We start from the raw sequence: 12,386 nt of genomic DNA, 5'->3' as shown, positions 1-12,386 counted from the left end.
TAACTTGCCATTAAAAAAAAAATACTTAGTTTACCTTTTAAAATTATCTTTTAATAGTATGGATATTCCAAGTTTGATTGTGTCCACTTCATGTATATCAGATATAATTTATGTACAAGTAGTGATGCGACTTTGGATATCTTATCCATAATGGGTTATACCAGTGGCGTACGCAGGATTTTTTTCAAGGGGGGTGTTTTAAAATTTGAAAATCGCGCCGATTTTTTTTTCTCGCAACGACTCAGCCACGACAATTTAAAAAAAAATGAGGGGGGTTAAACCCCCCCCCCCCCCCCCCCCACTGCGTACGCGCCTGGCTTATACAATCATATTAAGAAATGTGTTTACCAGCAGATATTCATTTGAGGCATGGTTTTCATGAATATTAAACCCAATATATATATATCATGAGGCATACTCGAGAAGGGTGCTACTAAAGTATGTGTATTATCACAGCTTTATAACTATCTCTTCTCAGCATTATGTGGGATGGGTGCACCCTGACCAGTCGTATTACATGCTTAACACTCCACTTAAATATTTTTCATTAATTCGTCCTTGTTTTCACGAAGTGACGGTAGTGAGGAAAATCGTAACGCAAAGTGAATGCAATTTTTTTTCACTACCGTCACTTCGTGAAAACAGCGACGAATTGTCACATTGTCATAACACTTCTCCAATATAATGATTAGAGTTATGACAGGTATTAAATGCGACCTAGTGTTTATCCCTTTCTATGCCATCCTATTCAAGAATCGGCCTTACGCCATTAATGTGCTGCCATTGTGCTAAAAAAGTCCTAGGCAGGCCCGTAGATCTTGGAAGAAAAAAAAAATGGGGGGGGGGGGGGGGGCACGTGCCCCCCGTGCCCCCTATTTTTTTTCAAAGATCGGTTGAACTTGTTTAGACCCCTCCCCAGGACGTCGATCAATTACATGTATGTGCCCCCCCCCCAAAAAAAAAAAAAAAAAAAAAAAAATCAAACTCTGGCTATACGGAAATTGTTTTGTTGAATTTATTCTTATTTTGGTCAAATCTCTTTTGAAGAAAAAAGTTTTGTTATGGTGGTGTTAATGATGCATGAAATGTAAATGCGCTACACAAGTCAGTTTTTATCACCCAATTAATGGGATCCATGGCGGTAATATTGAAAAGTGACTCAAACAGCATCCACTACGACCCTCAACTTCTTCTTCTAATCGCTTCATTATATCGGAAAAAGAAGCCATGTATAGGCGAGTGAGTACAGACTGAGTAGCCCCTGGTTAAAATTTGGAAAGAAGGTAAGAAGAATTCATAAAAAGAAGAAGTAGGAAGAAAAATGTGCAGAGAAAAACAGGGGAAAGAAGAGGAATTAGTCGAAAAGTACAATGGAACACAAAGACACTAAAAACAGACGAATTTAAACCCAGTAAATAGAACCAGAACACTGCGTCTAGTTCAAAATCGGGTCATCCCAGTAGACCGACAGCCCACGATACCGATAAAACAGAGATATAAATAAGGGAAGATATAAGAATGTCGTTCTTGTGGGTGATTTGTCTCATGGGCTGTTGCCTCATAATCACAAGTGCCATCGTCTTTGACACCGTGTTTAGGCCTATACTGCGGTCCGAGTGGTGTCCCACCGTACCATGCGTTCCCCCCCCCCCCCCCCCCCCCACACACACACCCTCTCTCTCTCTTCTCTCTCTTTCTCTCTCTCTTCTCTCTCTTTCTCTCTCTCTCTCTCTCTCTGTCTCTCTCTCTCCCTCTCTCCCTCCCTCTCTTTTTTCTCTCTCTCCCTCTCTCTTGTTCTCTCATGACGGTCTTTAATAATTCGGTTTGATGAAGTCCACGACATATCAATGATTAGTCGAACCTGCCCAGTCCAAAGGTCCACTAATGCAAACAAAACCTTAACGTCATCCGTTGATGATTTAACTTATTAATGATTAAGATACAAGCAAGCTTACACCATTAAGAGTGTATAATAATTATACACATCTTGAGTCATCTCATAAAGAAAGGACCATTCCAACATACCGTTTTGGAGAAATACAACAATATTATTTTTTAACAATTGCAGTAAAAGGTATTCAATGGGAACTCTGAGGCACACGGTATAAGAAAGAAGCTCTACTAACAAACTGGTTCGTTTAATTGAGGATCCAAGACATCATAACCGAAAAACAGTTCCTTTGTTGTGGATACTGCTCTAAACTGGTCTGATATTGCACGTACAAGCCCGAACGCGGAACAGATTTGGAAAATCTTATTCTGGGGGGAACTCAGTACAATTAGAAGGATTCAGAGAGTACCTAAACACGAGAAAAAACATCATGACGAGGCTCAGGATGTTATGGACTTTCTTGATGATTTTTGCACCAGCCATCGCCCAAGTTGGTAAGTATAGATTAGTAGGAACTGCAACGAATTAAAGAAAAGGTCTGAGATTCGTAAGATGTATCGATAGTATCCACAAGTTACATCTATAATAACGTACATAGCACAATAAATGCTCTCATCGTCAGAAAGTTTGTGATTGAAACTAACTCAACATAAAATCTGAAATACATGCACCATGCTTAGAATATTATCAAATGTGAATATATTTCCAGATAAATAAAAGGAAAATGGAAGCATATATATATATATATATATATATATATATACAAGAGAATAACTTAGCATGACGAATTAAGATATATTAGGGAAAATATGCTTTGCCTAATTGCTTGGCAACGACAACAGCACCATGGCGCCTAAATCACAGTATTAGGCGCGTTACAAAATAAATGTGCATTATCATTATAATTATTATTGCGACTACTACTAGTACTATTACTAATTTACTACTGCTACTGCTACTACTACTATTTGTATTGTTACTATTATTATTATTATTATTATTATTGATGTCATTATCAATATTATCGTTATTATTATTATTATTATTACTGTCACTATCATTATCATTGTTTTTATTACTTGTATTGTTATTTTTTTATTTATTATTATTTTCAATGTTATTATTATTATAATTGTTATCATTATTGTTACTATTATCGTTATTATTATCATTATTATTACTACTACTATTATTATTGTTATCATTGTTATCGTTATAATTGACATCATTATTAACATGATGATCGTCATCACCATCTTCATCATCATCATCATCATCATTGTCATAGTAGTTAGAATGGAGTTTGTTCAAATTTTATTTAAAAAATATCTGAAAATTTATTATTTGTCCAAATACTGACTTAAAACATAATTATATTTTACACTACGCTGTTCCACTGGCTTATTTATTACACACTATTTGTTTTTAATTTGTTTACAAGTTAGTAACTGAATAAGTTGAAAAAACACCAAATGATAATATTATACTTTTAGGGAAATTATTTGACATTTTGGCCTTATTTTAGTTCCCCTGTTCTCATTTTCAACTGGTAAATTTGGTCTCTTTTGATACTGTTAACATGTATTTTTTTAATTTATGTATGTATAATATTGTAATGATCTATTGTTTTTATATGAAGATGAAAATAAATGAACAAATGAAAGTTTGGTATTGTAAAGACAAAATAATTTACCGTAAAAAGATGAAGAACAGTTTTGATATATTTTCCCTTAACTTTCTTAATCACATGGCCAGTGGTAAATGTTTTTGCTCATGTACATTTTGTATGCACTCATGTCCACTTCCACGTAGAAAGAAATTCCATCAAAATTAGACTTGATCTGTTACATAATTACATAATAACGAGTGTTCCTATTCACCCCGATGTTGAGGTGATAGGAACAGAGTATATAAACCCCTCAACAAGACTTATGCAATTCATGTTTTGGCGTAGATACAATAACTATCTCTTGTTATTGTGAAAAAAAAGGTGAAAAGTTGCAAAATGCATTGCCATTGTCAAAAGTGAATTCTCCATGTTTTGTTTGGAGGATGGATTGTGTTTTGAAGGAATAATAATGCATTTAAAACTTGGGTGGAGATAGTGGCAAATGTGATTTACCAACTACGTCAATGTCAGGTTGGGATTCGAACCATCAACCCATAGATTCAAATTCAAGTGAATGAAATATTATATTATGGGACCTCCACCAATGGAAAAATTTTAAGATAAACTGAGAAAATAAAATAATTAACAGTAAAATTCAATTCAATATATTTATTTGTCCGATGTACGTTCAACATGGATACAGGTAAAGACTCAGACAGAGTTTACAAAGAACAGAAATAGGATACAAAATATGGGTACATTTCGCTGATGACAAAATGATAATCATACATGATATTGATTTCGTTTGGTTATTATGGCTTCTTTCGTTCCCTTATATTGGGCAATTTACCTGTCATCATGCGTATTTATAAATAAAAATCAATTACCACCATACATATAGAAAATTCAAATTTTAAAATTGAATTGAAGTATATCCGAATGAATATGATAGACGAGAAAGTAAAAAAATGCCTCGGTATTACACAGATTACATTTGGATGGACGGCGATGTCCGTCTCGTTGAGGGCTCAAACAATGTTGATCGCTACGAGGGGCGACTCGAAATCTACCACGATAATCGCTGGGGCACGGTATGCGCTAAAAATAAATGGGGCAAGTCAGAGGCTACGGTCGTATGTCAGCAACTCGGGCGTGCCCACCTTGAAGTCACGAGACATTTCGGACCCGGTCGCGATGCCCAGCTCATCTTTTTGGATGAGGTACACTGCTCCGGCCTCGAATCGACCCTAGCCGAATGCCAATCTCCTGGATGGGGGGTATATGATGATGGCTGCACCCATGAGGACGATATTGGTGTGGTGTGCGGTTCTGGTGAGGAATATGACGATATAAGGATGAGATACGCTTGCTGTCGTGCTTTCGGCTGTTGATCAAAACATGTATACTTGTAACGCTTCTGCATGCAAATGCATTTTGTCGCTAAAACAGACAACAAAACTTATATAGCTTGTGCTTCAGCTTCATCTCAAGTTTCAGCTTCAGCTTTATATCAGGTCAAGCTTTCTGAGCACCAACGTAATACAAAAAAGAGAAGGGGCCAATGTATATCCGCCTTTCCTAACAGATTTCCGACCAACCACAACCTTCTCCCAGAAAATGAATGTATAAATATTGGAAGATTATTAAAACATAGGTATGATCGTATCCGTCAGATTACTCTTAAAAATCCATAGAGGATGATCATCATTCTAATCGTTTTTTATTTATTTATTTAAAAAAAAAAAAAAAAAAAAAAAAAAAAAAAAAAAAATGGGGGGGGGGGGGAGAGGGATTCATTGTGCCTTTCGCCTTGTCTTTTTTTTTTATCAGAACATACCTACTACTACTTTACCACTACGAGTACTGCTACAATACGACGACTACTATTACTACTACTACTACTACTACTACTATACTCATCCTGACTATACTACTACTACTATTACTACTACTACTACTACTACTATACTACTACTACTACTACTACTACTATACTACTACTACTACTACTACTACTATACTACTACTACTACTACTACTACTACTACCAACACTATACTACTACTTCCACCACCACTTCTACTATACTACTATTATTACTACAATACTATCTACCTACTTCTAAACTAGTACTACCACTACAATCTAGTACAGTTTGTACTACTACTGCTATACTACTATTTTGCTACTACTAATATTACTACCATTACATATCTTAATTATCATACTATACTATATTATTATACTACTACTACTACTAATACTACTACTACTACTATACTACTACTACTACTACTACTACTACTACTACTACTACTACTACTACTACTATTCTACTACTACTACCCTATACTACTTATATACTACTATACTACTACTACTACTACAACTATACTACTACTACTACTTTTATTACCATTATCTATAACGATAACAAATGCTGATAAATAATTGTTTTCACCGTGTAATCATAATTAGATACATGGTTGTATTTGACATGAATTTCATTTCTTGCCAAATCTTTAAAAGAATGTAAAACTATTTAACCATGTTATCAGAGTGTCAATCATTATGTCATCAGTGACGCATATATATATATATATATATATATATATATATATATATATATATATATTCCTTATACTATTTTAGCGATAAAGGCCGTCGTATCAAAGTAACCACTCATCAAATCTGCTGTATGAAACCGAGTTAATTATTAACGAATATAACATTTTGTGTACTCCAAAATTCCCTAATTATCGCGGGTCTATATTCCTCCTTTCATAAGATTATCTCAGTCAGCGAAATATCTACTTAATGTCTACCGGAAGCTTCGAATTATTATTTTCGTTTTTATTTTAAAAAAATAGTCAGCAAAATTGTTATGTTGGAAACTTACTTACTTTTACTAAGTTCATATAGATAAATAGTAATATAGAACACGATGGCGAATTCTTGAAACTATAATCATATTAGGGCAAATTTTACATGCGAGCATTACAATACGTGAATGGAAATAATAGAGCGTATATAGAAAAAGTACAATTTTGATTCCATGATATCTGCATGATATTTCTAATGGAATTATGGATGAGAGTCTGTTCAATCAGATGGCACTAAAACTAAAAGTATTGAGAATATTTTACGTTTGAGTGTTCTAAAGCCTTCCATGGCCAGACGCCAACATAATATATCAAAGATTGCTTTACATCTCGTAACCCATCTCGCCCTAATCTTCGCTCTTCTCAAGACCCATTTCTGCTTACCATTCCTAGGACCCGTAGCAAAGCTGGCGATCGATCATTCACTGTTACTGCATCCACAGAATGGAACAATTATCCCTCTTTTATTAAAGCAGCAAATTATTCCACATACCAATAAATTTAAGAAACTCTTGAAAACATACCTCTTCCCTAAATAGTTAACTTGAGCACTTTTCTTTTCCCTATCCCTTTCAAACATTGTGTACGTACCTTTTTTGATGAAATTCGGTTGTACGTTATGTATTATTATTTGTGAAATAGTTTATTATGGAGAGCGTACTAAATACTAGTTGTTATTATTATTATTATTATTATTATTATTATTATTATTGATGAGTGAGCACCGGCTATAATCGAAAAACTCGCGGATATTGGTCTGTTGGTACAAAAAATGTTTTAGCCAAGGATTGGATCAAAGTACAAATCAGGGAGTTATCGCATGTATTCTGTTAAGTATCGATAATTGATTTGAACAAGCATTATCTTTAACCCTGTAAACTATAGCTGTACATACCCTAAGTGGCATATCAAGAGATTGATAAAGGCGAGAGGCGGCATCCATCCTCCCAAGACAGGGGTTGAGCAAATGTATCTAGGCAGCCCCTTTCTTGTATATACCCCCATAGTAAGTTTCTTTGAATGACGAACAGAAAATATTACTTACAGTATGTCTACGTAAATAGCAAGTGCTTACATTATTGATATTATTCTGCATAGTACTGTTGTTGTAAATGCATTCGTGTCGCACTGTTTTGTTGACGTTCACCCTTATTAAGAAGATTGTACAAGCATTTTATTGTCATTATTTGTGTTTGTTAAGTATTTAGCAAATTTGAAAGCGATCTGGAAATTTCATGTAGGACATGGGGGGGGGGGGGGGGTGATATGCATTGGGGTGATATGCATGCATAAGTCTTGTTCTGCAAACTCTCTCTAGAAAGATTAATATGGAAACCTGTCTCTGCAGGGTCCGTACGTGACATCAACATTATTGATTTAATCAGCTTTAAATGTGAAAGATATCATGTAAAAAAAACTATCGCGTTCTCAACTCTTCTTCTTCCTCTCCTTGCCTCGATCGCTCCCCTAAACTGTCCACACCCTCTCTCTCCTCCATCCGCTTCTCTTGCCCTCTACCCCTCTCTTCATTCTCCATCCATCTCCAACCTATTCTTTGTTGATCTCCTATTCTTATTCACATTCTGCCTCTCCCTCCCTCTCTTCCTCTTCTCTCATCTCCTGCTATCCTCCCGACCTGTCTTACCTTCTCTCTCTCTCTCTCTCTCTCTCTCTTTCTCTCTCCCTCTCTTCCTCTTCTCTCATCTCCTGCTATCCTCCCGACCTGTCTTACCTTCTCTCTCTCTCTCTCTCTCTCTTTCTCTCTCCCTCTCTTCCTCTTCTCTCATCTCCTGCTATCCTCCCGACCTGTCTTACCTTCTCTCTCTCTCTCTCTCTCCCCCCCTCTCTCTCTCTCTCTCTCTCTGTCTCCACACACATACTTATCCGCATCCATCCCGTCCATATCGAACACAGGGGCACAAATAGAAGGCGACCTCCGACTGGTCGGCGGCTCCTCCGACATTGAAGGCCGCCTGGAGATCTACCACAACTACGTGTGGGGCACGATATGCGACGACTACTTCGACCTAGCTGACGCCGACGTTGCTTGCCGGCAACTCGGTTTCGCCAGCGCACTGGCGGTCAAGGAGAAGGCGTATTTTGGCTCGGCGGATTCGAGCACGGTGATTTGGCTGGATAACGTGGACTGTACGGGTAAAGAATTGACGCTGACCAGCTGCTGGGACCGCGGTTGGGGCGTCGATAACTGCGGTCATAATGAGGATGTTGGAATCATATGCTCGATTTATTCAGGTACTACAAGGGAAGAAAATGATTAAGACGAAAAATAAACTTATTTATACAATTTGGCCACTCCCCATACACGGACGAAGAAGAAAAAGAAAACAGAAAATATAATTATAAGAAGAGGAAGAAGATTAAAAAGAAGAGATGGATGATAATTTTTAGAAAAAAGTACACCCCCCCCCCCCCAAAAAAAGAAGAAAAAAGAATAAAAGCAGAAAATAAGAAAGGAGCACGATTCTCAAAAGTCTCTAACAAGCAAAAGAAAAAGAAAAGTTTAAATTTTCATATAGGCAAACCTTGAGGGGGCGGCAAGAAAACCACATAAAAGGGAGGGGCGATTTTCCCCTTTTGTTTCATTCTTTGGTATACTCAAGGTGTGCACGATTCTGTTTAAAGGAGGAAGGGGGTAAAGGATGGGCTGTACCTCCAAACAAACTGCTATTGCCCCGTAAAACAAAAATAGTAACAACAAAAGAAAAAATTAAAGAGAATTATCTCATTAGTAGCTCATAACAAATTTGTGCCAATAAGTGGCAATGTGTAAAATCTCAAAACACAAAAGCGAGGTCTAGTTTTTTTCAACACTAATGCAAATGAGACATAAAAATGAAGTAAGGCCTATTATCTAAAATTAAAATAACCATCACTATGTTTGTATTATCATAACGACTTCTTATCATAATGACCACAGCGAGGGAGGGCGATCTCCGTCTCGTTGACGGTGAAGATCTGGACGAAGGTCGTGTGGAAATCTATCATAACAGTGTCTGGGGTACAGTCTGTAACGATTACTGGTCTTACGACGAGGCTCGTGTCGCATGTCGTCAACTTGGCTACAATGGTGTATCATACACTAAGACCAGGTAAGTATTTCCACTGCACACAGTTTACTGATGGTTCAATCAATCTATCTATCCATCTTTCTATCCATCTATCATCTATACAACCATGGGCGGCGGAGCGTCTTTCAAAGTGGGGGTGCACCAGAAAAAGGGCACTTTCTGGAACTTACACTGAATTTTTAAGATTACAAATAAATGTCATGTGCCAAACAATTTTGGAAGAAAATGTATACTGGCTGAGTAGTTTAGCAAAGAAAGATAAGGAAATCAAGGTAGCCCCGACACCATGTGTACTCCCATATACATCTTTCTGTGTACAGTGCTTGTTACTTTACCAAGATTGGGCCAAATTTATTATGATTTTGATGACTCCAGAACCTTGCAGTACACACCAATACTTACATGCTACATGATCAGCTTTTTCTGATCCATTCCACACCTCTTCTTTCACAATGCAATCGCATTAACAGAACTCACCTTTATCTTTAAGATTTTAAACCTGATGATTACTGAACCTGATGGGGTTTTACACATAATCTCGCAATGAAAGAATAAATTTATAATGGCCTTCGATATATTACTTAATGAGATAAACTATAAATGCAAGCGAGTTTAGCGAGCGAATTTTCTGGGAAATTTGAGAAAAATGCTCTCAGTCTCTTTGAGCTATTGGAGTATATTAGGGAGGCTATGAGAAATCTATTGTTTCGTGAGAGATGAGAGTTGATAAAAACATGTCATAATGGTCATTATGTCTCAGTCCTTTTCAGATGAAAGACATTTGGGAATAAACATGTGGGGTTGCCTTGAGTTTGAAAACTCCTACATTGTCTAAAGCTTTATATTCCTGAACAAAGAGCCACTGATTATCTTGGCGTTCTACGAAATTCAAAAGAGCATGATCCCGAGCATGATGTTTAAATGATGATAGGTTGGAAAAATGCGTCTTAGATAAGTTGAATAAAATATGTCGTGGTAGTTTAAAGGGGCAAACGTTTTAGTGTAAAAAGAGCATGCTAATTAGGAGCGTCGTGGTCGAGTGGTTTAAGGAGCTTGACTGGAGATGCGAATGTCGAGGGTTCGAATCCCAACAGGGCACTAAATATCCTTTGGCAAGATATTTACCTGCACTTGCTACTCTCCACCCAGGTGTTAAATGGGTACCCGGTATAGGATGCGACCGTCATTGTTGGTCAAACAGTTTTTGAGCGTTAAGTAACGCCTTGCTGGAATGCTCCCCAGACCCCAGGGAGTGGAGATTGTGCACACAATGTGTGCGGGAAAGTATTGAATCCAATGACTTGTTCGACTCCAGAAACTGCAAAATACTGCTGCACATAAATTTGCCTATCTTTCTATCCATCTATCTTTTCCCGTCAGTCAATATGGACCCGGTCAAGATCCCATCCATCTTGATGACGTCCATTGTTACGGATATGAGGCGACACTCCTTGGATGCTACAGGTTGGATTGGGATACCAACGACTGCGATCACTACGAGGATGTTGGCATCAAATGTGCACGCTCTAATAACTGTACGTAGGCTTAACTCCAAGTTCAAATCTCATACTTGCGGGGATCTAGGATTTTCTGGCGGAGGGAGGGGAAGGGAAGGGGGGGGGGGGTGGGGAGTGGGAGTGGGGGGGGGGGGGGAGTTATATGTCTCGAAATCCTCTGATATTTTAGGTGTCATTGTACTCTTACATTCTCTAGCAAGCAATAATAAGAGAAATAAATAATACAATTTCAAAAAAAATATATTTTATATTCTCGATGTGTACTTAAATAGATATGCTAAATTGTCTTTTGCCGGGGAGGGGGTGGGGGGGGGGAGTGCACGTGCCACCCGTGTCCCTGGACCCACCATTAAATGTGCTTCAAACGGTCACAACAATTCGTCCCTGGTAAAACCAGAAGGTGACCATAAACCGGCAACATATTTATGTCAAAATCCGTGCTATTAGCGAATAATAAATAAAGTTCCTGCTTCTGGGCAATTCAGCGCTTTTAATCTTTAAATTTATGTGTTTTTAGTTATGCAAATGAACAAAATGAAATGAATAGATTGGTAGACTCCTAAATGTATTGTGACAGTGAATTATATATTCTTGTTTTAATGCATGTCTAATACATGCAACCTCCTTGTTACAGGTTAGTCATTAGTTTCTTTTATCTTTCTTTTAAATATTAGCAAATCTGGAGGGGTGGGCTATCAGCCTCATCGTTATTGGTTCCCTTACTTTCGTCGGGTTATTCGCAGTTATTATCGGTAAAGTATGCTCGAAGCCGCGGTCAAAACGCAACGCATCCTCAGCTGTTGTGACTTCCAACGAAACGACCCCCGTACAGACCTACCCGGTGCAGGTCGGTTCGGCGTACCCTCCACCAACCGCTTCGTACCCACCACAAGCAGCGTCAACTGCACCAATGACCGCGCCTTACCCGCCGACCGCAATGGCCTTCCAGGCGTACCCGCCGACAGTGACCGGCATTGGTGGCGCCCCTCCTGCATACACCCCAGTACCGACCGGAAACACGCCGCTACCTGGTGGTGCAGTAGCCGCATACCCGCCCGCAGTGAATACTACTGGAAGTGAGGCCTAAGGGTAGACATCTGTGAAGGGCGGGGATGGGTGAGGATGGGGTAAGAGATCGGATGGGATGGGATGGGGGTTGGGATGGGGGTTGGGGATAGGGAGGTGATGGGGTGGGGATTGGGAGAGGATATATAGGATAGGGTCGGGTGTAGTAGGACTGAGCCTAAAGAACGAGGGATTGAAATTGTTAAAACTCTTCTGGCAATGATGGAGGGCATATTTACAATTGTTGATGAATGACAAATGTTAAGGACATTTCTGTCTGGCTGTCTAGTTAGGTGTATAATTGCCATTATACATTCTATAATTACCATTTAA

At 38.1% G+C, this 12,386-nt stretch overlaps 1 protein-coding gene across 1 annotated transcript; it reads left to right on the top strand.

Annotated features, from left to right (window-relative positions):
* Positions 1–1,979: 1,979 nt before the first annotated feature.
* On the top strand, positions 1,980–12,168 carry LOC586725 (scavenger receptor cysteine-rich domain-containing group B protein). The gene is made up of 5 exons (XM_786496.5): positions 1,980–2,385; positions 8,297–8,635; positions 9,321–9,492; positions 10,852–11,006; positions 11,663–12,168. Exons 1-5 carry the CDS (start codon positions 2,322–2,324, stop codon positions 12,073–12,075), a joined length of 1,143 nt encoding a protein of 380 aa, XP_791589.2. The 5' UTR covers positions 1,980–2,321; the 3' UTR covers positions 12,076–12,168.
* The last annotated feature ends 218 nt before the right edge of the window (positions 12,169–12,386 follow it).

Source organism: Strongylocentrotus purpuratus, unplaced genomic scaffold (genome assembly GCF_000002235.5).
Source record: "Strongylocentrotus purpuratus isolate Spur 01 unplaced genomic scaffold, Spur_5.0 spur5_scaffold_8, whole genome shotgun sequence".
NCBI classification, from domain to species: Eukaryota; Metazoa; Echinodermata; class Echinoidea; order Camarodonta; family Strongylocentrotidae; genus Strongylocentrotus; species Strongylocentrotus purpuratus.
This window is presented reverse-complemented; position numbering and strand designations above follow the sequence as displayed.